Source organism: Rhyacophila brunnea, unplaced genomic scaffold (assembly GCF_057557595.1).
Source record: "Rhyacophila brunnea isolate RB1 unplaced genomic scaffold, BYU_Rbru_1.0 scaffold_1, whole genome shotgun sequence".
In the NCBI taxonomy this organism is placed as follows: domain Eukaryota; kingdom Metazoa; phylum Arthropoda; class Insecta; order Trichoptera; family Rhyacophilidae; genus Rhyacophila; species Rhyacophila brunnea.
The window spans coordinates 62,782,391-62,810,245 of record NW_028232751.1 but is presented as its reverse complement, the minus strand read 5'-3'; the positions used below and the strand labels follow the sequence as shown (position 1 = coordinate 62,810,245).

General features: G+C 32.5%; 2 protein-coding genes across 4 annotated transcripts; one reads left to right on the top strand and one right to left on the bottom strand.

Moving 5' to 3' along the window:
• Nucleotides 1–7,229: 7,229 nt before the first annotated feature.
• On the bottom strand, nucleotides 7,230–16,992 carry LOC147080054 (5'-deoxynucleotidase HDDC2-like). Its single transcript, XM_085947844.1, has 4 exons — nucleotides 16,766–16,992; nucleotides 13,257–13,395; nucleotides 11,472–11,626; nucleotides 7,230–10,165 (listed from the first exon to the last, which is right to left on the bottom strand). Exons 1-4 carry the CDS (start codon nucleotides 16,826–16,828, stop codon nucleotides 9,920–9,922), a joined length of 603 nt encoding a protein of 200 aa, XP_085803970.1. The 5' UTR covers nucleotides 16,829–16,992; the 3' UTR covers nucleotides 7,230–9,919.
• LOC147080053 (pyridoxal phosphate phosphatase PHOSPHO2-like) lies at nucleotides 9,222–23,144 on the top strand. 3 transcript variants are annotated; one of them, XM_085947842.1, is made up of 5 exons: nucleotides 9,222–9,314; nucleotides 17,790–17,980; nucleotides 18,794–18,982; nucleotides 21,569–21,796; nucleotides 22,366–23,144. In XM_085947842.1, exons 2-5 carry the CDS (start codon nucleotides 17,816–17,818, stop codon nucleotides 22,549–22,551), a joined length of 768 nt encoding a protein of 255 aa, XP_085803968.1. In that variant the 5' UTR covers nucleotides 9,222–9,314; nucleotides 17,790–17,815; the 3' UTR covers nucleotides 22,552–23,144. The 3 variants fall into 3 exon arrangements, with proteins under 3 accessions (XP_085803968.1, XP_085803967.1, XP_085803969.1); XM_085947841.1 differs by lacking the exon at nucleotides 9,222–9,314 and adding an exon at nucleotides 17,406–17,628; XM_085947843.1 differs by lacking the exons at nucleotides 9,222–9,314; nucleotides 17,790–17,980 and adding an exon at nucleotides 17,406–17,789.
• The last annotated feature ends 4,711 nt before the right edge of the window (nucleotides 23,145–27,855 follow it).

Below are 27,855 nucleotides of genomic sequence, written 5' to 3'. Positions count from 1 at the left end.
CCTGGAAACTTGTCTCGACTGCAATGTTGGTATCCACAATACACAATATGTCATTTCAAGTCTGTCTACGCAAGTAGTATTCCGAATCTGAATGTTGTCTCAACGTCAGGAAAACCGTCATGTGGTGCACAATCCGTCGATATTCTTTCAATTAATGAGGACGATGTATTTAGGTTTATTAAAAAACTAAAGAATACTCGCTCTTTGGGACCTGATTATGTCCCAACATTTTTTTTAAAGGGTAGTATTGACTTTGTCAAAGGCCCGATTTCATATATATCGACCGTGTTTAGGAAAAGGGGCGAAACCCTCACAGAAGAAATTTTATAGGAGGGGCAAAAAACGTTTTTTGAATGGTTTTAGTTAAATATTTTTTATAAAATATGCACAGACATTGGGTGCATGATGACTGATGATTTGGTGTAATATATATTATAATAATTAATAATTAAAGAAGTTATTACAGAAAAATCATTAAAATTGAGGATAAATGCTTTTTTCCTTAAATTAAAACTTAATTAATCTCATTTAAAACCTGAATTTAGATATTCGGCATTTGCAGCTTACTTCATTTTTATAGAATGTGTATTTAGTTGTATACATTGTTAATATCTAATAAAAGCACTTTTCGAAAAATCGAGGGTTACGCCCTTTTTCCTAAACAGAATCGATATTTAATCTCACAATGGAGACGGGTATCTTTCCGGAAACGTGGAAGATGTCGAAGGTTACTCCAATCCATAAGAATGGTATAGAGTCATCAGTGATTATAATTGGTAATTTATAATAAATGAACAGCATGGATTTAGAGCAGGCCGATCAACGGAAACTAACCTGATGGCATTTACCGATTATGTCTCATCAGCACTGGATAGAGGCCACCAGGTTGACTGTTCTTACAATGACTTCTCGAAAGCATTTGATAGAGTCGATCATGACATCCTGATGGAAAAACTCCCTTATTGGATTGTCGGATCGATTTTTGAAGTTATTTTAGGAACCGTCAATAATATCTACGTATCGTACGGCCTATATCAATGACGGATATTTAAAACATTTTCTGGTGTTCCTCAGGGCTCATACTTGGGGCCGTTCTTGTTCACGAGTTTTATAAATGACATACCTAGCGTTGGTAATAAAATATGCTATGTGTTTGTTGTTCACTGATGACTTATAACTCTTTTTGGAAGTTGTCACCTTGGACGATTGCCGTCAGCTCCAACTTGATTAATATATTAGATTGGGGCAGACGTAACAAACTAGAATATTGATCAATATTGATAAATGCAATCTTTTGTCGTTTCCAGAGCCTCAAAAGTGTTGTTTTACGAATGTTTTACGAACTGTCACGAATATCATCTGTAAGGGACCTTCGCATTACGTTTGAGAGTAAACTGACATTTATTAGCCATATAGTTACCAATGCAACAAGGCATTGCTTCGTCATGCGTACTTCCCGGGTCTTTTCGGATGTTACGGTATTAAAACTTTTGTTTAATTCTTTAGTTCGAAGCAGGCTTGAGAGTGGGTCTATTGTTTGGGCACAGCATCAGTTGAAGTATGGCCTTATCGTCGAGAGGGTTCAGAAGAAATTCTTGAGACTCCTTTACTTGAGGTTATATGGATACTATCCGTGGCTTTATCCAACTGACTTTCTCTTAGGCATGCTTACATACTGCAGTCTGCAATTTAGAAGAAATCTTTATTTAGCTACGGATTTTTTTCGACTTATACTAGGTATAAATGAGAACTCTGCCATTTCGGGCAGTGTTGACCTGTGTGTTAGAAATAGAGAGTATCAGTTGTTTATTCTCCCAAGGTGCAGAACCAACCTGCCACTGGTAATGCAAATTGGGAGGGCGATAACTATGTTCAACGAAATTGCTTCGGGTGTTGATATATTCCACCTACGTGAGGATGAGTATAGGTGGACGTTGTTTTATAAATTTTTTAAATAGGGTCTGCTTAACTCATCCGGTGTACTTCCTTGTGCCTAACTAATTTATATTTTTTGTATTTACACATTTCTACTGTTTAATAACTTAATATTGATCTATCCCTTTTTATGTACTACTGTTTTAATAATATTTCTTTGTTTCTAAATGTCACGCTGAGAACATCTCAAACTTATAATTCGTAATATCCACAATATGTTAAAAAAATTTTTTTTAAATAAATTAGTTGGAAAAAAAGCTGTTGTCGCAAGCAACAAACTTCATCCGACATGTGGTGCAGGTAGCTAGTGGCGTGGCATCACTGTCCTGGCATGGCATGAAGAAGATCCAACATTGCGCACAGTTTTGACTATATCCCGATCGAGACGATTTTCATTGTGCAACCGGGGGGGGGAGGGGGCTTAGTATATTTTTAATAAAATCATAAAATATTTTTTTCAGACCTATGCTGCCCAGCAGATCCTGCCGTCAGGATATTTTACACTCCCAACATCCTTGATTGGCATGACTCTGGTTGGTTTGTGGTTGATTGTTGGTGATTGATAGCTATTTCGGTAGTCACATGTTTAACAAGACAATCTCTAGACAAGTCTAGGTACGGTTCACAAATTTTTTCCTCAAAGGGACAATTTTTAAATCAAAAATATTTGGCGGGCTGCACTTTCTTTTGTAAATATTTTTTGTTTTCAAAAAACATACTTAAGGCAAAAAAATAAACAATTATTTCATTGTGTAAACTTATATTTTTAACTAAATATACATTATTATTAATATCTATTCATCTTCTTCTTTCACCCTGTCACGACCAAGCATTGGGGCATATGGCAAGCACAAGTTCGTTTTGACATAATTCTGTGTGCAATTGGAAGAAGGCATAAGTCAAAAATCGCTACTTTTCAGAAGAGACAAAAGAAGATTGATTTTTGGACTATTCTGTGTAGATTTTAGCAATTCAGAGACGTTGGATTTGACCCATCCCCTCTCTCATTAATTGTGCATATAATATGTTTTATGGTTTATTTGGCATATTATTTAAATCGTTTTTCGATTTTTAAAACTTATCGTCCTTTTCCTTTCGAACACAGAACTCTGGTATTGCACTTAATTTATTCTCCTACTTTCCTTGATATTTCAGGTTCATTGCAGATATCACTCTCAGAAGATAATATTATGCTCTAGAGTCTAGTACACTGTTAAGTAGTGGCGTACTCAGGATTTAATATTGGGGGGGCCCAAGGAGGAGAATATAAATTAGTCCCATAGGCTCTTTTTCTTTTTCATATACTTTATTATTTTTACAATACACGGCGGTATATTTTTACAGTTTCTCCTAGTTTTTATTAAATTGTAGGCATAGTGGCGGTAACCGTAGAGCGTGTCATCAGCGACTGGCGGATTGGAAGTGACTAACAGCGACCATGCTGGACGTGTGCGCCTAGTATGCTAAAACATTATTCATATAATAGCGGCTGTGTTACCCGCTTGGTCTAGAGAGCTACAATAATTATGCCCAATTCCACTGAAAAAAAAATTACCGAATGTTTATCGTCGATTTTTGGTTATTTTATTGAGGTTCCATAATATTAATTGAAAATGAACAAAAAAAAAAGTATTATTGCATTTAACTTATACACAAACCTACTCAACACAACACAGATTAATTTTTCGTTTATCGGTCATTTGTCTATTGCACTCGGTGTACCTACACCATTGCCCCACATCCGGAAACGGGCCCTCAGGCTATATATTTGGCGGGCCGCCTACCTACCACTAAGATTAAAGGCAATGTGAAACGCTACATTAACGTTTTTCAAATTGTGTTTTAGTTCAAATTAAGGGTATTTAGTACTCATACAGCGAATTATTGGCGATTTTTAATACATCTACTTTAATAATGGAGCTGTCGAGTATCGACACATAATAATCAGAAAATATATTGCACAATTATTTAATAGAAAATGTTCATGGCCGTTAAGTATAATAGCGCCGCAGGCGACTTTTTTTGCTATTAAAGCTAATTTATGATGTGTGTTTATCTCACTTATCTGGTCAACCCGACACGCCGGGCCCCCAGGGTAGAGCCCTGTCAGCCTTCCCCAGCCATGACCTACACCACTCCGGAATTCGGGTAGACACCAAGAATTTTTTGACAGTTCCATTAGGAATTGGGTTTCTAAAAAAACCCGACAATAGTGTTTCGAAATTTTTGTGTTAGAAATTAGAAATTTTTCTAAAAAGGGTGCTAGAGAATAATTACAAATCATTTTTTTGCCGTGTTTTTATTTGTCTAAGCCCAAGGTATAGTTTATTGCCTTTCAATTTCAATGTTTAAAGTCATTCTGATAATTTTCATGTTTGGGGGGGGCCAGGGCCCCTTGCGCCCCCCCCCCCCCCCCCCTGGGTGCGCCACTGCTGTTAAGTATACGAAGGCAAACGCTGTTGTAAAAAATGTTGGTGTTGCCTGTCAGTAAATATAAATTTATCATAAAAATACTTGCACATAATGAGAGACCACATTTTATACCTGGATGTATTAGGACAGGAGCGGAAATGGACAAACTAAAAAGTCAATATCCTAAATACAAAATAATGATACTTTTGAGTTCCACAATGAAATTTATTAAAATAAAAACATGTGGAAATATTGATTAAGTCCTATTTTTTGGAAAAAGCTGTTACATACATACTAACATTAAACAATATTGTGGTACATGCAAAAATTCTGTTGTCGATTTAAATTTAAACATAAATGCGCCAAGGTACATTGTTTTCATTTAGAATTTAAATGATAATTTATGTAAGATCTTTTTATTATTATAATTAATGATTTGTTAGAAACAATCAATCTTTCATGTTCTATTGTAATACATAATACGGAATGTGTCCCATCGCTTTTGAAAACCTTGGTATATAATATGATACATCCACTGTGTCATTCGAATGACGTTTTCAATATGGCGTCCATATGGTAGTTCGTAGTTCCATTTTTGACCGTTCTTCAGATAAGTTTGTAGGACTGTAATCGAATTTTGCTATACATATTATATAGATTTATTCTCCCACCATTTACATCAGGGGTCCATAAACTACAATTGTAGATTTATCCGGTGAATGATTTGACCAAAATAATGTACTTAATTGAAAAGTTTTTGAGATGTAAGAACAGATTACCATGAGCAGGGCCGGTGACAAGTGCGAGGCCCGTTTGAAGAATATGCCATTTGAAATGTTTCAGTCGTCCATCTTGCTCCTCTGTGAGTATGGCATGTTATTACATGAGGATCAGTGTAAAATTCAATATATACTAGCTACTCGTTTGACTATCTTTCAAGCCATTTGGTTTACAGGTCACAGAGAAATAAAGTACCATTTTTAAAAAGGACAAAATCGTGGTTTTCAAATAAAATTGAATCTAAAGTACACCACAGTAAAGTTAAGGACCCTCCTCTAAAATGAAGATTAAATGGTCACCGAACATCAGTGGCGAAGACTCTATACTAGGCGATTATTTAAAGCCTACCTTCTTAAGAAAAATAATTTTTATTTTCATTTTGACGTATTTATATAAATAAAATAATAATATATTCAATATGCCGAAAGACATCTATCATATAATTGTCTTAATTTTACGATCTTTTCCCATATTTCAATAAGCACCATCTATGCCATCTCTCAAAACTTAAAAAAAATAAAACACCACGTTTCGCTTCACACATTGTATGGGATTATTTTGGCGTGAATCGTCGAGTTTTTCAATATGAAGTTTTTTCCCATAATTTGAAGATGTCTGGCGTCCCGCATACAAATCTAAAAGTTGTTTCGTTAGCACTTACATCGCTAGAGCACATTTATGCAAAATAATTAATAAGATAATTTAAAAAATAATTACAAGATAAAAAGAACTTCCTATATACGTTTTTAAATTTTCTGTTGAATCATATAAACTTGACAATTCTATGTATTAATAAATATAGAATACTGAAATGGCATTTTGACATTTCATATTGATTTCCATAGTAATGCACGTATATATAAATAATTTAGTTGCTAGGACCCACTTAGCAACCAATAATAGTGAGTAGTAAATATTACTTTTAACGATTTTTTTCCGAAACATACAAAATAGAATTAACTGAAAATGAATTCAATTCTGCTTAAAGATGGCCAAAAGTATTAAAAAAATGCATTCCCGTCGTGTTCTGACATATTCTAAAAGTTTCAAGTGTCTAGCTAGTCGGGAAGTTAGTTAAAAATATTGGACAAACAAGAAAAAATCTGTACGGGACAAACAAGAATACAAGCTAATATAAACATGGTAATAATTTCTATGGGACTCAATCACATAAATATGTATTGATTGTTGTTAAAAATATAAAATAATTTATCACGTGATTTTTATTTATCTATTAGTTCACTCATTAGACAATTTAGTTATATCAGATATTGTACCTACCCAAGTCTGTGTTTTAAATATAGAAGTATTTTAAAATGTCTAGTTTTATGGGTTAAATTATAAATTGTTATGGAACATAATATAGGTATACACAACAACGGATATTTTCAAAGATAATAGGTAATATATTTTGAGCGTATATTACGTTTATAAATGTTTAGGAAAATACATAAGTAATTCAAACTAATTGTTTATTTTTACAAACTAATTATAACAAACCAATTAAACTTTTGAAATTTCATCGATTTAGCGTACCTATTCATCAGTAGTAATATTGGGTTATCTTCTTATTTCCCTTAAATATATCTGACAAGCATGGTTACTCCCACAGCCTACCTCTTTCCAAAAGTCACCCTTCGCCACTGCCGAACATATATGTGGATTTACATATTTTCAATTGGATCATGTTAAGAATTAACTTTATTTTTGTAATGTATAATGTGTAAAAAAGATACATTGCAATTGGATCGTTTTATATAATATCAGATCTGATTGGATAAGGATAAGGTCAGTAACCCAAATTAAACTAGTCATCAGTGATGCCTACAATCTGAATAAGAATTTCAGCAAGCGAAAAAATTGATGTAAGTAATTAATCATAATATGTCATTTATTTAATTTGTTTATCTAACAGCTAAAAAAGCAAATAAATATATTACTATTATGAAATGTCGAAATGACATTTCAGTATTTTATATTTACTCAGTATTTCTATCAAGTACAAAAAAAAGTATTTATTAATACATAGAATTGTCAAGTATATATCGAGTGCTTAAAGTCAGACAACGTTATCTACAAAAAAGGGTTTTTTTTTTTTTTTTGAGATAACGTTATTTTACATTTACGGCTACATGATAGTCAAACAACGTTATGTCAATCTTTTCTAATTTCTTATTAAATCGTCAGTAAAGTTTAACGCTAACTACATAAGTTACCCTTGTTTTCATATTTTTTAAAAACTATCCCTATAAATTTTAACATCATCATAAGCAAGATAAATGTACAATACACAATAAATTATAAAATATTAACATTAGGTTTTAAATAAACATTTCCCTTGTTGAATTACAAGAATCTAAAATAACGATTTTTGGCTCTCCTGTAAAGTTACACTTTTGTAGATAGTGTTGTTTGACACTAAGCCCTCGATATGATTCAACAGAAAATTTAAAAACGTGGTATATAAAAAGTTCTTTTTATCTTCCAATTTTTAAAATTATAATTTAAACAAAAATCAAACATGCATAACTTGAAAACACCTCAGATATATACCTACTAGAAAAAATCACATTTGAAAAAAATTTGAACCTGTATAACCACTGATACCGCGCCAATGTGCTTTAACCAATTACACTACGGGCTTTCTACTTAATTACGATAATTTTAACTAGTAGTTCTTGCATAAAATGCTTATCAAATAACGTTACTATTGACTCTCGGTTTTTGTGTTTTAAATACTTAAGGCACAGAACAGATAATAGATAGAATTCCAATAGGGTATATTCAATACGCTACATTTTGATGCAGGGTTTTGAATGTGAGTGTCCTACAAAAGTGAAACATGCATTATGCATGTGCAATAGTGTATGTAATACACCAGTGGCGAAGACTCTATACTAAAGCCTCAATTACATTGAGCTTCTTTACGAGCTGTTTATTGGCGAATTTAAAAGCGGGCGATTCAGCTACTGCGATTTGATGATTACACACAAAACTTTCCATTCGCTGAGAAGCCACAAGCCAGCGACTATTTTGATAGAATGTAGTTGGTTTTTTTACCGGGAGGTTGGTACTGCGCTCTATTGCGCAGACGCAGTAGGCCCACACGCAGGCGTGTAGCGTGTGAAATTGACCGGCTTTCAACTTTTCTCGGTAGAGTGTTTACAACCTGCTTATTAGCTTATTCGATGATTACACTGGGCGACTTTACAGGCAGATTGTAAATTCGCCAATAAACAGCTCGTAAAGAAGCTCATTGTAATTAAGGCTTAAGCGATTATTTAAAGCCTACCTTCAAGAAAACTATATCTTTAAGTATTTATTTCAAATTTAAATACATTAATAAAATGTGGAATATTTTAAAATATTGAGTCATCTATGGTCAGAATTTGAATTTAGAATGGCGACTGTTTAAATTAGTCAAGTTTAGAATCAAACAAAAAATTACGCGCAAGTAGTGACATCTGTTTTTGTTCTTTGAATGACGATTATTGACATCATAATCGAAAATTGTTTTCTATAATTATGATGACTCATCTCTTCAGGCAAGTCTACAAATTTTGTCTCGTTTGGTAAGCGCTCGAGACACAGCTTACAACTCTTTATGCAAATTTTATTGTCTATGCCTGCTGCTTTAATCAAATAATAAATAAATAAGATGATTTAAAAAAATAATGTCCATTGGGTTCAATCAGATATAATTATTAATTGTTTTTAAAAATAACAAATAATTGTATCTCGTGATTATTATTTAGATTAGTTCAGTCATAGACAAACATAATTTATATCATTTTAATTCAGTCAGATTGTTGTTCCAAACACGGTGGTAAAGTTTTATTTTGTTAGACAAAATTCAGTGATTTATTGTGTTCTGAATGTGGATAGATTATCTTATTTTGGACCCTAAGTTATTTGTCAGTGCTTTAAATATATAAGTATTTATTAAATGTCTATTTTTCCAAATTTTAAGAATATCATTCTCGAGTTTGACGTTTGCTAAAAAATCATATATGTATTATCAAAGCTGGAAGGTCAAGGGTTCATTTAGATTTGCACACAGCAAAAAAAAACTTATATTAGATATTATCACAACAATTTATCTGATATTCGTTTTTAACTGGCAGTTGTAAAATGATTCAGTGTGTCGTTGTCATTTTAGTGTGCACCTATTCATCAGTAGTAATATCGTAAGTATTATCTTCTTATCTCTTGTAAGTATACCTGACAAGTACCTATGCTCTTTTTCTCTGATCTCCACAGCCTACCTCTTTCCAAAAGTCACCCTTCGCCACTGTAATACATCAATATTAAATGAGCGTCAATGCATAAACTGAGAGCAGTTGTTAGTATTCGACGTATAACGTATTCTTGACACGTGTTTAAGTTTATCCCGGATTCTTCCTTACTTGAGATCGGTTACCTGTTACTCCTTACCCGTTAGGTATTTCAGTTCCCATTATGTCTGAGTTCCCTGACAAAAGGTGTCATTAATTGCCCTAATTACTAATAGACATCTGGCTCGCCAAATATTTGTTCAAATGAGACTTTTCTAGTAGGTATATATATGAGGTGTTTTCAAGCTATGTGTGTTCAATATATTCAATATATGTTACATTCTCAAATCTTGTGAATTATTCGTTGAATAAAATGGTTTATTAAAAAGCAGACAGTTTTCACTGTCTCTTGTTTTAGATATACAGGATTTACAAGATATATCGACGAGATATAATACATAATATGTTAATCTTTCTAAATCACTGCATAGCACTTTATAGAAATGTTTGCTTTCACATTATTCATTTGATTTTGGTAATTCTTCTGCCGGCTGAAGCTCCATGGCTCCTCTCTTTTTGTGAAGTTCACTTAGTAGATTAATGATGGTTGGATGATGAAACTTTCCCTCAGTGGCTGTGAAGAACTCTTGCAATGAATGCGGGGTTTTGTTCCTTTTCTCATATTCATAAGCCTGTAGCACCATATCGAACCTGTCGAGATCTTTCACAAACTTGGCTTCGGGGCTCGATTGAGTCTCATATTCCTGAAAACATAAAATACGGTTATCAATTTTATTCAGTGTTACAATATTAATTAAAATTATATCTAATCATAAATACTTAGAAAGTTTCGATTATATTTAACACAATCACTGCTGACCTTTTAATTACCACATTTAAACAACACTTTAATTATATCTAATGGCCAACTACGCCAAACGCACCTGTTGTTCCCTTATTAGGTGGCCATTCGATATAATTAGCATGTTATTTAAATGTGGTAATTAAATAGTAATTAATTTCTCCGCGGTGAAGAAGTTAATTGATAAATACTGACAGCATTATTATCCGCTAATGTGGGTTTAATAATCTATTTTCTTCCAAACTCAATAATTACCCTGTACAGTAATCTCTCTCAGTAATCCGCCACCCCAAAAACCAGACAAGTGTCCAATTAGTGTAAACGGCGGATTATAGTGCATACATACAAAATATGGTAAAAATTAAAACACGTTTGAGAAATTTGTACTAGCAAATTACGGTTTTATTTATAATTAAAATCAAGTATTAACTAAATATTAAACAGTAAATCACTTGACACACCCAGTTGTTCAGTGAGACAGATATTCTTAAATGGCTTAGGATTCCTGGCTTTCCCTATGAACAAAAGCTTCATTTTGTGTCCCGGTTGCATTGGAGCACGGCATAATTGTGATGCGGTACTTGGGCACTTTCCTCCCATGCACATTACTTTCTTCGCAATGAACGTACGTTTTACGAATTTACGAAGAAGAAGTTTCCAAAATAAACCCGTCTCATCTGCGTTGTATACTTGAACGCGGCGGACTTCTGAATTTGACAATCAAATACCGGCGAATTATAGAGCTTGGTTTTGTGCTTTCAACTAGTAAAAATAACGGCGGATTATAGTAGTAATCGAGCTGCAGATTACTGAGAGTGTACTGTATTAATTAACCTAACTATCATAATAATTAAAATGTGAAATTATTTGAATTTATTTTTCTTCTGTTAATTTTATCAAATAATAATAAATTAAAAGTAATTGAAGTGAATTAATGAGAATAAAATCAATATAAATTAAAAATCTAATTTCACAGGATTTGTTTTCTCAAAATATGTGACTACAGTGACAACCTGTTCTCGCCGATTGGTTGTCGGACAATATGTAATTTTATAATGATTGTCAATACTATGTGGTGGGGGTAAAAAAAGATAGAGTTGGTTAGGGGGTAGGCATAATGCAAAAGTATCATAACTTGACATAAACTGAACATAACATAACTTAACATAAAAGATGGTAAAACTGGTTAACATTGAATGTATAATTACTTTATACAGAGTGTATAGCATAGCACCAGAAGGGCCGGTGAGTCCTTCAATATCTTTCATTGCCTCGTCTTCAAGTCTGTGTTTCTCATCAGGCGGTACACCGCAAAACGGTGTCAAATCTCCCACAATGCATTCTGCAAGATCGTGGACTAATGCTGAAAAATAAAGATATTTCATCATGTATAAACACATGGAAAATTATTCAATGAGTTATAACTATTGGTATGCAGCAGTGGTGAAGGGTGGAGGTAGGCTGTTAAGATTTGCTATAAATAGTGCACACTAAACTTTTTTAGTCGTATGTATTTGTTTTTATTGAACTAAGAGTACAATTTACAGATGGTGTTAGTTAGTTTTTAAAAATCAATTAAGCCATGCCTAAACGAAACCATAATAGTTTTGGTCTAATTTGGGCAATACGACAAAATTGTGCACACTTTTTCATTCATAGTTATGTGTTTTCGTTGGATTAAAAATACATATTACAAATATTGTTGGTTATTTTTTTTAATTCATTAAGCCCTGACTAAACCAAACTATAATAAATAAAAAATATTATTCTATTTATAAAATATTCAAAGTTATGTATGATTTAATTGCATAATTTTAGATATTTTATAGATAGACATGTATTTTTTGACTATTATCTATTATGGCTTGGTTTCTCAGGGTTTAGCTGAATTTTAAAAACTAACCAACACTAACTGTAAATTGTAGTCTTATTTCAATGAAAACAAATATCTATGTCTGAAAAAGTTTAATGTGCACTGTTTATGGCGGATCTTAACAGCCTACCTCCACCCTTCGCCACTGGTATGCAGTATACACAATATATCAATACTGTCCGATGAAAATCTGTAAGAATCGCCCTAATTACAAATCAACGCGGTTTATAAATTAACCCTTATTAGAGTGCAGGTAGGGTTCAATTTCCGATCACATTCATTTGATTTTATCTGTTTACAAAATTTGTATCAGTGGACTTTGGCAGACTAAAAATGTATGCAGAATGGTCCTCGTTTATTATTCAAACACTTTAGTGATTATAACTGAAACAAAAAATACATGGTGACTGCGCTACGCAAAAGATAATATTGTGACTTATTTTAATAGTAATACAATACAAAAATACAGTAGTAACAAAAATAAGTATATCCCAGAGGCAACATTTTACATCGCGAAAGCGCATTGCATTTAAGTGAATATTGAAAATAACATATTATTCTTTAATGTTTTAGTTCATCCCATATTTTTCCACACTTGAGAATCGTACCTAATGGACTTGCCATTATTTTTTTGTTCCCTGTTTACCAGCCATTTACACATGAAACACAAAAATGTCATTTACCACAAATATTGAGTTGTGAAACTATCGGTATTTGTAAATAGACATGTCATATCTTTCAGTAATCTTTGACCAGTTTAGATAAATGAGTAATTTAAACAGCAGATGAATTATGTTAGTATCTATAGATTTGGCCAATATATTTATTTTACGCCTTACTGATTACAGACAAACATTGTTTAGATAATTAGTGTTAATATTATCATATCAGACGTAAAACTTATTAAGTACGTTAAATGTTAAAATATTATAACAAATTATGAAACTACAGCAATATGATTTTTCAAATATCTGACGTATTTTATAAATATTAACACATCAGCTTTTGTCAAAGAGTGACCGATTTAAAATAAGCAATATATATAACTATGTCGATATATTATATTATAGTGAAAGAAATAAGTGAAATTTTTTCATGTACGTTCCAGCGAATGTCTTACCAATCTGTAGGCATTTAAATCGATCAAGACCGTCAGAGTCCTTCAGGAGAAATGTCATCATACCCATTCTGTACATATGACCAGCGATCGATTCGCAGTCGTTTATGCCTCTTATGACCCATCCGGTTCGTTTTTCATGCTGAAATGATTAAACAATTACTTCAATGGTGTATCTGTCAAATTCTTGATGAAGACATTCTGTAGTTTATTCTTTAAATGAAAACTAGATGGTTTTTAACGTCTCCCGAAGAAAGTTATTTTGGATTTGTGAGGTTTATATAATGACATTATTAATGGACAACGCACTCAATACAGTAGCTAGCAATTAAATTCACGCACAGCGACATTCGCACATGTATAGGTAGACGTCACGCAATTTCCATTATGCGATATCACGCATGGGGAATTTATAGCAATATCACCTTTATTGTAATGGCGTTAGAATAGTGTTTCTAGTGTCAATGTTCATTTGAGCGAACCCGTTCGACCCGAACCGTTCAGCAGACCCAACTAAAAGCATCAGGAATTTATAGCAATATCACCTTTATTGTAATGGCGTTAGAACAGATTATGCCATTCGGCAGACCCGACAAAAAAGTGAGTGTCATTTTTATTCCCAGATGATTCGTTCATATTAATGTCATTGGGTTTATAAAATAGAATGATGATTTGATGGCCTACCGCACAAATATTATCTAGTAAATCGTCGCCATAGATGTCAAGGGAACCAAGCCACAAATTTGGCAAAAATGAGTAAAGTACACAAAAGCATTTTAAAATCATCAAAGATGGTCAATGGAATTAAGCCACAAAACTCTTTCGACTACCACACACGTGTGCCAACTGTATATGAACATAACTTCTAAAATACTATTTTTTTTAGTTATTTGTACAAAATAACAAAAAGATAACACCACAAAGTATATTCTATGTTGAAAGTTTCACCGTTATACCTTTAAAAACAAAAAAGTTCTATAAAAAAATGTTACTTTTCTTTGTTACACAAAATCTTTGAGTGCCTGTTTCTCAACAATACTATTTTGTGGACTGGCTCCCTTGACATCTACGGCGATGATATATTCCACATAATTTAATACTGATCAGGATCGCTTTTGTCCTTTTCATCAGTTAAGATTGTTTTACAGAATACTGATCGTGATTATTATTAAATTATTTGTCAAAAGTACAGTATATTGTATTTTATTTTAATTGTTTAATAATGATGATAATATTATCTTAAGTGATTTTGACAGTACCTTTATATACTTATATCAAATAATATATTAATTATATTATATAGTAATACTAATACATAATACAATGTTTTGATATTAGCTGTTGTATAAATATGCATCAGCTACATACTTTCAATAATAAAATACGTGGAAGACATTATTGCATGCATCATCAAAAATTTAACATTGGTATCAAAGTCATAGGGTGAGGTTTGTTTTGTTTATTAAAAGATACGCGAAAGGTTGTCATGTTATCACAATATGTGAAAAAACCTGCACATGACTAAATAATAAATAATATATCAATATACGAGTATATACAGTGCAATGTTGCTAACTCCGCTTTTTGCTCTAAATGACTTATAGTCAAGTCAAATTGGAACGAAAAATACGTTATGGTTGCAAAAGGTGGGGTAGAAGATTTTTTTTCCTACTTGTGTGTAAATAATAAAGAGTGAGAATAAAACGAGTTTGCCAATTCGGCTGACATTGGCACAACTTTTGGAGGGAAAAAAACCGCGAAATTTTGGAACATTTTTTTGTTTTTCGTTTATATCTCAAAAACGGTTGGTCGTAGCAAAAATATTGTTATATACAAAATTAAAGCTTATTAGATTTCCTAAAATATTTATATAACACGTTTTTTTCTATCTCTGACCATTAAAGTTTGGTTTTTACTAAAACGCATGTTTCTGAATACATATACTGTTTTCAACAGCAAATATCTCATAAACGGTTAGAGATAGAAAAAAAGGTGTTATATAAATATATTAGGAAATCTAATAAGCTTTAATTTTGTATATCACAATATATCGAGGGTATACTGACAGAACGCATTATTTCAGTTTTCGCTGTTTTTCTGTTTTAAATGCCAAAATGTATACAATTTTACGCTCTACGTCCTGGTAAAACGCACAAAGGCATAGGATATAATGGTGAGAAAATAGAAACATTATTAAATCATATTGTTATTTTTTTATTCTGATAGAAAGCATGATAATGACCTAATGCGTTCTGCATATACAAAATACAGGACTTGTAACATATCGTATATTGTGTTTGCCATAAAGGCTAGTCTTTTTAATGTAGAAAAAATGTTTTTAAAACATAAAAAAATCTACGTGGGAGAACGCTTTGAAAAAAAAATTAAAGTCCTTTTTGCGATTATCTCAGAACTTGTTTTAATAAGTTAATGCTTTCTGTCAGTATACCCTCGATATGTAAACAGTTTCAAGAAAAATTTTGAGGATATTTTAGCTCGGTATATCCGATAAGGAGCTCGTTATAAAAGTGAATAAATTTATGGAGAAAATCATAAACTAAAATGTTAACAAATTTTTCCTCGTTGCATCCGAGATCTTGCTATATCCGTGATCGTAATAACCGAGCTCGACTGTATTATCTTCATGGTTCATGTTCCCTATGAATACGTAATAATGGTTTTTATGTGTAATCGTTCATCTTTGTAGTTTATTATGCATTGAGAATATCAATATTGTATACGATTAAAATAAATGGTGAAATTAAAAATCGTTAACACCTTTGAACAAAATTAAACGAATGGTAATATGTACCATCGCCCACGATTGCCGAGTGGCTTACGCGTTGACCTATAATGTTATGGGTCCCAGGTTTAAATCCTGGGTCTGGAAAATACACATATCGATTTTCAATTTGTTTTTGGAGTTAGAGTATGGACCTAATAGATTGAGCAAGTGGCTAACATCCGTTTTTTCATAAAAAATCTGGTAAATGTGCCGAAGATGCCCAAATGACATTTTATAACTTTCTTTTTAGACCAAACCCAACCTAATACAACCTAAGTAATATAATTAATCTTAGCGTGATAATGATGCATCGAAATGTATGAAAAATTCAAATTTTAAATTAACAATTATCGGATAAGAACTATATTGGAACAGAAAAGGGTATTTAATATAATTAATTGGCTACATGGAATAAACTGTATGCATACTTACCAACTGCATAATTACCAATAATCTGTTAAAACAAGCCTCCACTCTGTGGAGGCCCATAATTATGATCTACCAAATGTATGGAGGTACATGCTACCGCTCATTTGTCAAACAATATCTTGTCTGGACCTCGTACATAACCTCTCTTTTGCTTAAGTGTGATAGAATACATAGAAATGCAGAAATTATTTATTCATGTTAAGATTGAGATATATCTTTAAAATGAAACGAAAATCGTATGTAGCATTTGATCAAAATAAATCTAAACAAAAAATATGACAACTAGGCAGGTACTCACCTTTAGCCGACCAACTAATTCGAGGAACTCTAAAAGTTTTGAATAATCAAAAGAAGTGGACATTTTATTGTGCTTATTATTACAAAAATTTAAACTAACACGGGCTGACTCGTACGTAGACTGAGATTTAATATTCAAGTTTTCTTTGACGGTAAACTTCAAACTGACATTCAGCGACAATAATAAAAAAAGGCTAACGGTGTTGCCATAGATAACATACGTAAACGTGTTGCAAAATGGTCAAAATTCATAGACAGAAAAATGTAAAAGGGCAACGATTTTACTTTATGAAAAATAGATTGGTATAAATTTTAGTGACGTGCTATTGTTATAATCTCGCAAGTGTCTTCTGAAAAAATATGCAAATGTGACATAATAAATAAATATACTCTGGAAACCAACGATAATATTAGAAAATAATAGGTATTGTAGTATGGAATAAAACCGCTACATAATAATAATGGACATTAATATTTTTAACCATTGCAATATGTATGTACTATAATAATTATTATTTATTTTTATCACCTACAGATTTTTAAATAATATTATTATGTACCTACTAGGTAGGTAGGTACTTTGCTGGAATTTATTATTATAATGACAAAAACATAAAAAAATAATAGTAGAATTTTCATTTACTGGCAATACTTCTATCAAACGACTCTGACTGTCAAAAAGAAAGTTCACCGTGATTAAATTTATTCAAAATTGAAAATTCAAAGATAAGATAATGTCTTCAAATTGTCTTGATCTTTGATACCGTATATCAAATCTGTCGCATTGGCAAGTTTAATTGTGTAATTTTATAACCTTATTCTTCGAAAATTATCCAGTACGTTGTAGATTTGTAAAATACTCAGGTACCTACCTATATTATCTTAAAATGCCAAGTCTTGCTTTGTTTGATTTTGACCGCACTATAATTGACGATGACACTGATGCAAGTATAATACGATTGCGGTCAACGACTCCCATTTATGATAGGAAAGGTATTATTCAATGGACATTCTATATGCTTCAGGTAAACACATTGACGTCTTATATTGAATGTTGACTACCAGATACCTGTCCCTGTCGTGTGCTTGCCGCATCAAAGCAACAGCATCCCGCATATTCAGAAAATGGCCTACTAACGTTGAAGAAGATTTTGCTCACCCCTTTGATTTGTTTATCTCCTTAACAACCCCGGGCAAGTGCTCTTTCTTTTCAGGAGTGAGGAATAAACTTATATTTATTTTTCATATAACTTTTATTTAAATATTTTCTAGGATTCTACGAATGACTGTTATTTACATATAATCTACCTCTTTCAGCTGTCACCTTCATATGAGTGACCAGAGTAAGGAATTTACAATCATCTTGCGAATACTCTTCCAAGTCACATAAATATTTCTACACAAATACTAACAATACATGAGTCGATGGGAGTCAATGTCTGTTCTGTGGGATTTTATTTCTTGCACTCGCATGCATTCAAATAAGACTGATACAACTAAAGGTTGCCATCTACAACTTTGAAATCAACAACCAAACTAGCAAGCTCATAAAAAGAAAACATTTGAAGAAATAATACATTGAGTTTTAGAACTCAGGATTTCCTTTATGGTTCATTAAGAAAATCTAAAACCCAATATACAGCATTCCCTCTAAGCCTAAGGTGTGCAACGCACAAAATGTTGCCTCGCTAATCAAAGAATTTTTCACACTTCTAAATATTAAAACTGCCAAAATTTCTGTGAAATTTTTATGGTACTTCACAGTAAATAGATGCATTATTTCAAAGAATTTGATGGTCAGGTACCTTGATTTTGGTCTATAATAATCGGTACTTACATTGCCATATGGCATCCATGTCTTTGGGTAGTTTTTAAATATTTTACGAATTCAGAATCTACATGATTTAGAAGAATAGTTAGAATAAACTGTTGGAAAAGTGAATCTGTGTTTAAATTGATACTTTTCCTCTTACTACCTTATCTGGTGATACCGATGTGTGTAATATTATTGTCTTCTTTTCTATTCTAGACATTTGATTATCTACATGGTGAAGGAGTAACAAAAAGTGAAATTCTTGCTCAGATCGCCAAAATACCAATGATGCCCGGAATGGATACATTATTTGAATATCTAAACACAAATGGATGGCATATAGGAATTATAAGTGACTCCAATAGTATATTTATAAATCACTGGCTTACAGAGTCTGGATTTAAGGTAAAAAGAGTTTCTTGACAATCTAAAAAACCTGAGGTTTTCTAGTCCAGACTACTATAATACATCTCCTCGTAAACAAATAACCATTTTATAAAAACTTTGTAAATGGCCATGTTTTTGGTATCCCACCTCATGGAATACATGTGGAGCTAGGGGCAGCAGGTTATATGAAAGTATGGTGAAGCCGGCAAGTATGGTGAGGCAGGCTGGCAATCAATTTGTGGCAAATTTTCCGCATTAACGTTATATTATATAGGTACGTCATAATGTCCAAAGTAAATCCTCCATGATGCCCTACATGTTTTTTATCGCATCGCTATTTCTCGTAAGTTGTCGGCTATTGTTGGCCTGCTTTATTCAGTTGTATGAGAAAGCCGATTCCTTGCCCCTTTTTTTATTTAATAACTCTATGATGTGGAGATAGACTGATAAACATGGACTGTTTTTGGGGGACATTTTTTACTATTTCATCAGATGTGGTGAAGTGAGTCTCAAGGAATGTTTTGATTAAAGCTAAAGCTAATTTTTAATACTTGGTCGCTCTCGTTTATCTTGGTGATAATGTCTATCCTCAGCTCAATTTACCGAGAGTACACCACAGAGAAACGTCAGATTTTTTTAGTCAATACTTGAAAGTATCTAAGCGACACTTTTTGAGCATAGACAATCTTTAAAAATTTGCTATTATATTGCTAAATCGCTATTATAAGCGTAAACAATAAGTACAAATATAAAAATCTTTTACAATGAATAAAATTCAAACATTTTCAATTACCTAATAAAATTCGCCGTTTTCAAAAATCAGTATAGCATGTTAGAGTTCGCCAATGCATTTCATAAAATTTAAATAATTATAAAGTAACTTTTGACACAGACACTCGTGCTTAAACCTTTGTATAAAAACGCTCTAAATAGGTAGGTAAAAATGCGAAAATAAGGAAGGAAGTGATTGTTTTTATAAGATAATAATATTTATCCATAGTCAGTATTCCGTTTTTATTTTGTATTCATTTAATGAAATGTATAATAAATAAAACAGGCTCCAGTTTATGATATTATGATATTTAACATATCGCTTCCACAAACAAATGGCCCGGTCAAATAGCCTCGATAAAACGGCTCACACTGATTGAAATTAAACGTCACTGGTTTTCATTAAAATGCCACTTTTCCTACTTAAAACTTACCTTTCGGCATAATATACCTATCATAAATATTCATGAAGCGTGTTATCTTTCATATTAAATATTATACCAAACTAACCTCGTATTTTTTTTATTCTTAATTTGCTCGGTTATGCGTTAATACGGAATACTGACTATGGATATATTATATTACAATCTTATAAGAACAATCACTAATCAAAGAGTAAATATAAGCCATCCAAACCATTATCACTCGTATTTCTTATTTTATTGATCAAATTTGAGTCGGAATTATCTGGAATTATAACAATGTCGTTTAGTTAACACGGCTCAATTTTATATATAAAATATTGTTATCTATAACGTTAATTTGAAAAATGTTCCTTATTTTCGCATACCTACTTACCTATTTAGAGCGTTTTTATATGAATATTTTTTATTTACGCGAATATTCACCAAGTACCCCGTCAAAATATCCCGAAAAAAGCACCCGCCATCGGTACGGAAGGTCCAGTCAAAAGAGTCTCAAAAAAAGCCAAAGCCGCTGTAATGCTCCCTACTTACCTGTTGTTAATGAACAAACGTAACATTTATTTACGCAGGGGATCAAAAGATACAATGAAAACCATCAATTTGTCATATATTTGGCAATTTTTTGAGACTCTTTTGACCGGACCTTCCATATCGATGCGGGTGCTTTTTTCGGGTTATTTTGACGTGGTAAATGCGAATGGATAGCAGTGTCGGAGACAAATAATTGTATCAATGATAATATGAAATTATTGATATATTATTTTAATGCTCGATACCGAAACGTCAAACAATCGCGGCGCTCCATATTGAACTTTGTAAGATAATAACTTAATTCCCTTCTGAAATCTGAACGTCGCGTGCTCTTTCCCGTAAGCCAATACGAGCTTGATTGGCGAATAATTCGCTTTGGTCTGTGCACGAATGTCTTAGGTTACTTTATAATTATTTAAATTTTATGAAATGCATTGGCGAACTCTATTATGCTATACTGATTTTTGAAAACGGCGAATTTTATTAATTTAAAATGTTTGAATTTTATACTTACATTGTAAATGATTTTTATATTTGTACTTATTGTTTACGCTTATAATAGCGGTTTTTTCGATGATTGTCTATGCTCAAAAAATCTCGCTTAGATGCTTTCAAGTATTGAGGAAAGAAATCTGACGTTTATCCAGGGTGTACGGTCGTAATATAGAGCCTTTATTTCTACTTGAACAATATAGTGCGTGTAGCAATATATTCGTAAGTATAGTCTTTTAACTGAATCCAAATTAATATTTTTAATGTTAAACGTCATATTAAAAAACGACCTGTAAATTTCCCAGATGCGTGATTACCAACCTGCGGCATCAGACGCTGACATTCTGCCCCACTGCTGCTTATTACTTTAATATTATATTTTTAGGACAAGGTGAAAGACATAGTGACGAATCCTGCCAAATTTCTTGACGATGGGAAACTTGTGGTTCAACCTTATGAAAACCAATCACGGTGTACTTTATGCCCTCCCAATCTATGTAAGGGGACAATTTTAAACAAGTTGGCATACTCAAGCCCGGAATCTTACGGAACAGTAATATATGTCGGTGACGGGAGATATGATGTTTGCCCAATGATGTATCTTAGAAAAAATGTAAGTTTTAAATTACTAAACGTGATGGCAATATGCACTAAAGGTTTTCACTTCTTTAGTCAGATATTTATGTGCTGTCATAGTGATTAGTAGACCAACAACCCAACCAATATTGAGTAATATTGAGTAAAAAATAAGGATTCCTCCACACCGCCAGGTTGGAAGTCATTGAATTTTACTATAACTAATGTTTGTAATAAAACCAAATGTAGACATTTATAGGCTCATTTGCTATTTACTTTTATGTCATCTGGATGGCTTATATCAGTCCGACTTGTTTCCATTGAGTATCTTGTCCGCGATAAAGCTTTTTGAGTCTTTTAAGAGAACCTATTAGGACCATTTTTCCTAATCCAAACACATATTGAAATAATATGTGAATTAGCTAAACACAGGATTTAAACCTATGACATTCAAAAATGGACACTGCCACCTTCTCATTTGCTGCACTTATAACTGTCACTTTTGACTGTAGTGTTATTATGAATTTTTACATATTTCCAAGAAACCTTGGAGTAAGGTACTCAGGCGTTAAATACTTATGTGCATACCGTATTTTTATATTTCAGGACATTGCTTTTCCACGCCTGGGCTACCCATGTTCAAAAGCTATTGAAAAACATTTTCAAGATGGAAATAAAGAAATATTCCCAAATAGGGTTAAGCATTGGTCAACGTTCCATGATATATTATCTGCAGTACAGATCATACTAACAGGGGAACATATTGTTAGAGATGGGGATGTTGATGAATGAAACAGTATAAATATTGTAGAAGATCGGTAACTAGTTCACAGATACAACAGAGCATTGAAGCTTTGGACAATACATCATTATGTTGGATCTTCGTGACGTGGAACAAGTGTTGTCAGTGTTAAATATTATAATCCTCTAAATGTTCTTGAGAAAGATTTTTTTATGTTGTCGATAATTTGTTGTAAAATAAATTTTTAAAAACTTGCGTGTATAACACACATCATAGAAATTGATAAGTAAACCTCTTGTGTGTGTAACGGTACTTATTAAAGTATGAATTTGTCGACGATAAGAATGGATTAATTACTGATGAAAGTTTACTGCTTGTTGATTGTAATGTTCGTTATAAAATAACACTTGGAGGATCGGAAATTGTCAATCATCCTGCTAAAATTTCTGGATGATTGTTAGTTAATGAGTCGTTGCAAGCTCAATATTAAAATATGTTTTAAGCATATGCCTTGATGGCATGAAATACAAATATATTGAGTGTATATCTTTAATACATAGTGGCGCAATTGTACGGACGCTACAATTAGTATGTGAGAAAACTCTGCCGGCTCAGAAAAGATTGTGTATAATTGAATCAATTTAAAAAAAAAAAAATTTTAGAGATTAAGACCATGTCCGATCCTAATAAGATCATATGGGCTTCGCCTCTACGAGAAATGAATGTCAGCTACTTGCTCAACTTACTAGGTCCATACTCTGACTTATACACAAATTGAAAAACAATATGTGTACTTGTCCGAACGTGGGATCCACGACGCTATAGGCCGACGTTTACGCTATACACTGTATTTTCTTATAATAATAAATAAATTTATTATATATAGAAATAAATAATTGACTTAATTAATAATATTGCTGCGGGCTGCGGGAAAATATATGTTGGGTGCCGGACACGGAAAACCATTGATGTCAAAAAATAAATATGGTTAATACTAGCTCTATTTTTATTCAAAGATTTGGAAAACAAGGTCATTGACGGAAAAAATATTTACCTATTTGATTATAAATACTCTAAAAGAGTCGATTCTAAAAAAGTTATGTGCAATTATATGATGTGTTTTGAAATGGTGATACATTCTGCTTGTACAACAACTAACATGGCAATTAAATGTGTTTCATAAATATAATGTGTCTTTTTATTTGATTGAAAGTCATTAAACTTCCTGCTTGTATATGAGCAGATAACACATTTACATGGTTTTTCATTAGTTTCACCATAAGAACAAGCACTTAATAAAAATATATACGCATCGTCGCTGCGCTTCCAAAATCCGCTATGTAAAAAAACACAACTTTTCAGGAGAAGGAAAAAACTGATTTACTCAGCAATGCCTCACATTTTTTACAAAGCAAATAAACTGAAAATTCGACCCTTACATTGGATTCAGTGTAAATGATATTTTATAATACAATATTAAACTCTTTAGTTGTAATAATTTTTTTTGTGGGTAAAAGGCACATAGCTGATTTTATGTGGGTCTTTAAATCTGCTTTGTGGTGGAGGCAGCACATAGGTGGACTTTCTTTTTATAACTATTGATATCTTTAAAAAAAAAAAATGTTGGTACCTACCTAAGTAATCAACAAAATCAGTATTTGAGATTATCGTAAAAGAATATGATATGATATGAATATGATAATCTTGATGCATATCTCAAACTTATTTATAATATGCCTGCGAAAGTTATGTGCCTATTAATTTATGAATAATATACATACTATAATAGCACAATATGTATTCATAAGTACAGTGACGTCCCGTGGGGGTAGGCAGATTGAGCGTCGCTTGGGGGCGGCAGTTACTCGAAGGGCGGCAAATCGAGGAGAATCATTTGGTATAATATATAAAATAGCTAAGTATGTACTTAAACTTAATTACGAAAATATCTTTTCATTCAAAAAATATGCACACTGGTTGGACACAAAATGTATTAATTAACATAAAAGGTTTAACAGGACTGTAATTATTTTGTCGAGTTCGCAATGTCTATTTTACTTCTGTTGCCTTTCGACGTGCTCGGTGACCATAAATGAGACGTACAAATTTTCGAATAATTACAGTCTGACTTATTAACCAGTGCGCACGGAAATTGCATTTGTCGTGAAAACTAAAGATGCACCCTCCTCTTACAGAGCATCCAACCTACCGCACCTGGTCAACGATATTAGTCTGTATCGAAGGTTGTTCCGTCATTATATCGATTATCGAGTTAATAATGTCTAAACTTTTGCGATCTCAGGCTAAAAATATCATTACAAATGTTGCTTAGTTTTGTGAAGAAGAAAAGCGACACAGATCACCCTTAATTCCTGAAGACAGTAAATTAATGTATCGCAAAATCCCCACTTTTGGGGATAAATTTACCTTTGTATGTTTTAGTGATACCTACCTATATACTATTTTGTTGGTTATTTTTTATATTGGAGTCATGAAAGGATGATTAAAAATACTGTATAAAAAATTGGGCGGTATTTTCATACTGCCTAGGGGCGGCATTTTGTCTAGGGACGTCACTGCATAAGTAAGTTTGCAAAAGCACATAAAGAAGTTACATTAGGATATTATAATAAACAGTTGTATTACTTACCGGGCTTTTAAAATTAACACTCTTCTTTAAGTAAACGTAAATAATTATGTAGTGTAATGTCATTTCACGCTGTTTATAGAGTTTAAATATTATTTTTCGACTAGTAAAAAGCACGTTCTGAAGCAGGACTCAAACTCTGGTATGTGTCATTAACAGGCGCAATAGTAAGTTTTTTCCTTAAATTCAACATAAAGTTTAATGAAAATACATAGCTTGTTTTGATTTTTTCTAAACCAGCTTTGATATTAGAAAACGGGTTTTACAAGCCCATCTGCCGTGTCTTATTCTATCATATAGCGTAAAATACCGATTATCGCAAAAAAACCTTTGGCGGATTTTGCAGGCGCAACAATATGTACTTATGTGTTTTTCAATGTATCATTTCTGATTGATTCACTGATGAAATAAACATTTCTGTAAATGTAAAATGTTAAAACTATAATGTTAAGATTTTTTTAACAATACTCATTGTCACATTACTTACTACAATTTTTGAAGTTATACTTCTTTAGGCGTGTTTGGAAAATCAGATCAGAGTATTTTTTAGGCGTGTGACATGTAACACATATTTTTTTTTCACACAAAAAAAACACAAAATACTCGTTATTTCCATCTTTGTCTCAATCGTGTGAAATTTATTAGCCTTTAATTTCTTTTTCCATATCAACACTGCAGTTTCTCACTCATGTTTATAATTTTTTTAAATATTTACACATGCAATATGCAGCCATAAAATAATACATAAGTTAGAACGAAAATAGGTGGTTGTGACTGGTCCTCCGCCGTCTAGCTGTCAGCAACGATCCCTCTAATTTTTCTATTGTGTGTGCGGATCATCAACGCATCTGTCATCCGGTGCGGTAAATTTACACCCCCCCCCCCCCCCAAAACACACATACAATTTCTTTTTTAATGACAAATTTTTAAATGTAAGTCTAAGTTCTATCGCTCGGGTTAAAAGCAGAATCTTTTTCCAAATGGTGTTCCAGGTAAAATTAAGGGTATTCAGTGTATTTTTCAATAAATCCACTTGAGTTATGAAGTTTTCGAATATCGACATACAATAATCAAAATTTGCATCAAACAATCATATATTTTAAAATGTTAATATTCTTCAAGTAAAATGCCCCACCCCGCAGGCGACATTTTTACAATTAGAGAAATTAATTTGTGATGTGTGTTTATCTTATTTATAAGGTAGTCGCGCCACGCGGGGCCCCCTCAGAGCCCGCGCCCCCAGGCTAGAGCCCTGTCAACCCCCCCCTTGCCATGTTTTAGATACATGATTAATTATGAATATCTTGTACAGAAAGCGTAGAAGCTTTTATTTTTATAGCCAATAGTACATTATCGATTAACACTTTGACTAAATCGCAACCAGATTTTTTGCACTCAGCGATATCAATCCTCTTCTTTCGTTCTTCGGGTGTTTCTGTCATTTTCAAAAGTCCACCTCTTTTTTCAATTTCGTAACAGCATCCCGGTGTACTTTTTGTTTTTGCCTTTAAGTTTAATATTCAACCTCTATTCAATCCACTCCTTTCCAGACGTGAATTCTCCTTGTATATTTGCTGCGGAGCATATGATGCGTTTGATACAACCATATGTTCATATGTAAACAAATATATCACCAATTTTTACTTTTTGCGAATGCCAGTGTTGCCATATTTTTCTATGCTGATTATAGTACAAGGGCGTAAAAATTATAGTATTTCTGTAAAAAATATAGTACAGGAACATTTTTCAGCTCAAATCCTTTAAAATTATAGTATTTTGGCAAATTCGGCGTAAAATTATAGTATTTTACATTTTTTGCAGAATCAAAATTATAGTATTGTACTATAATTATAGTACGGTTGGCAACACTGGCGAATGCATTGAAGATGGCATTTCTATTTCGACGATTTCAGAGAGCCATTCCAATTTAAATTTATCGCAGGATTTCTTCTTAATGTTCGCATTTGAAATATCACATCCACTCCTTTTTGACATTTTTAGGGGATAAGTTTTCTATAATTAATAAATATAATAATTGTACTATATATTATGTAACTGGGCAAGCAATCATATTGTTCACTTGAATAATTGTTTGTTACGTACACTAAATACACCTGTAGTTATTTATTACAAAAATTGATTATTAGTTTTGTATTATAAATATTTTAAGGAAAAAACACTGCTTTTTGGCACAAATACTTTCACCGTTTCATGTATTCACAATAAGGACTACTATGAGACTGTACTGACAATGTTTCCTGCAAGTTAAAACATGTGAAAGACTAAGAAATGTAGAGGACCCGGCACATAGGTGGTCATTGCTAAACATTAAAATATGTATCTTTTTTTCGTATTCTTTGGCATGCGATAGAACGGGACGGATATGGTGAACCCTTCTTGAAACTTTATTTTACAATATTTTTGTGTGAGGACTGTGCGGGGGATGAAAATATGTGGGCACACGCACACACCTTAGAGGGAACATTGGCTGTCAGTCGCCATTTTGGAATTCAGTTATCTTTTTGTCATCGAATTAAAGTACGCGGTCCAAGAAATGATAGTATTTTGGCAAAAATTATAGGACATAATAAATAATGTAAGTTTTTTGTTTGTCACATAAACATAACGGAGAATTTGAGAAATTCCGATGCCCTGCTTTATTTAAACATCTCTTACGATCGAAAAATGCTAATCGGCGAATTCACTT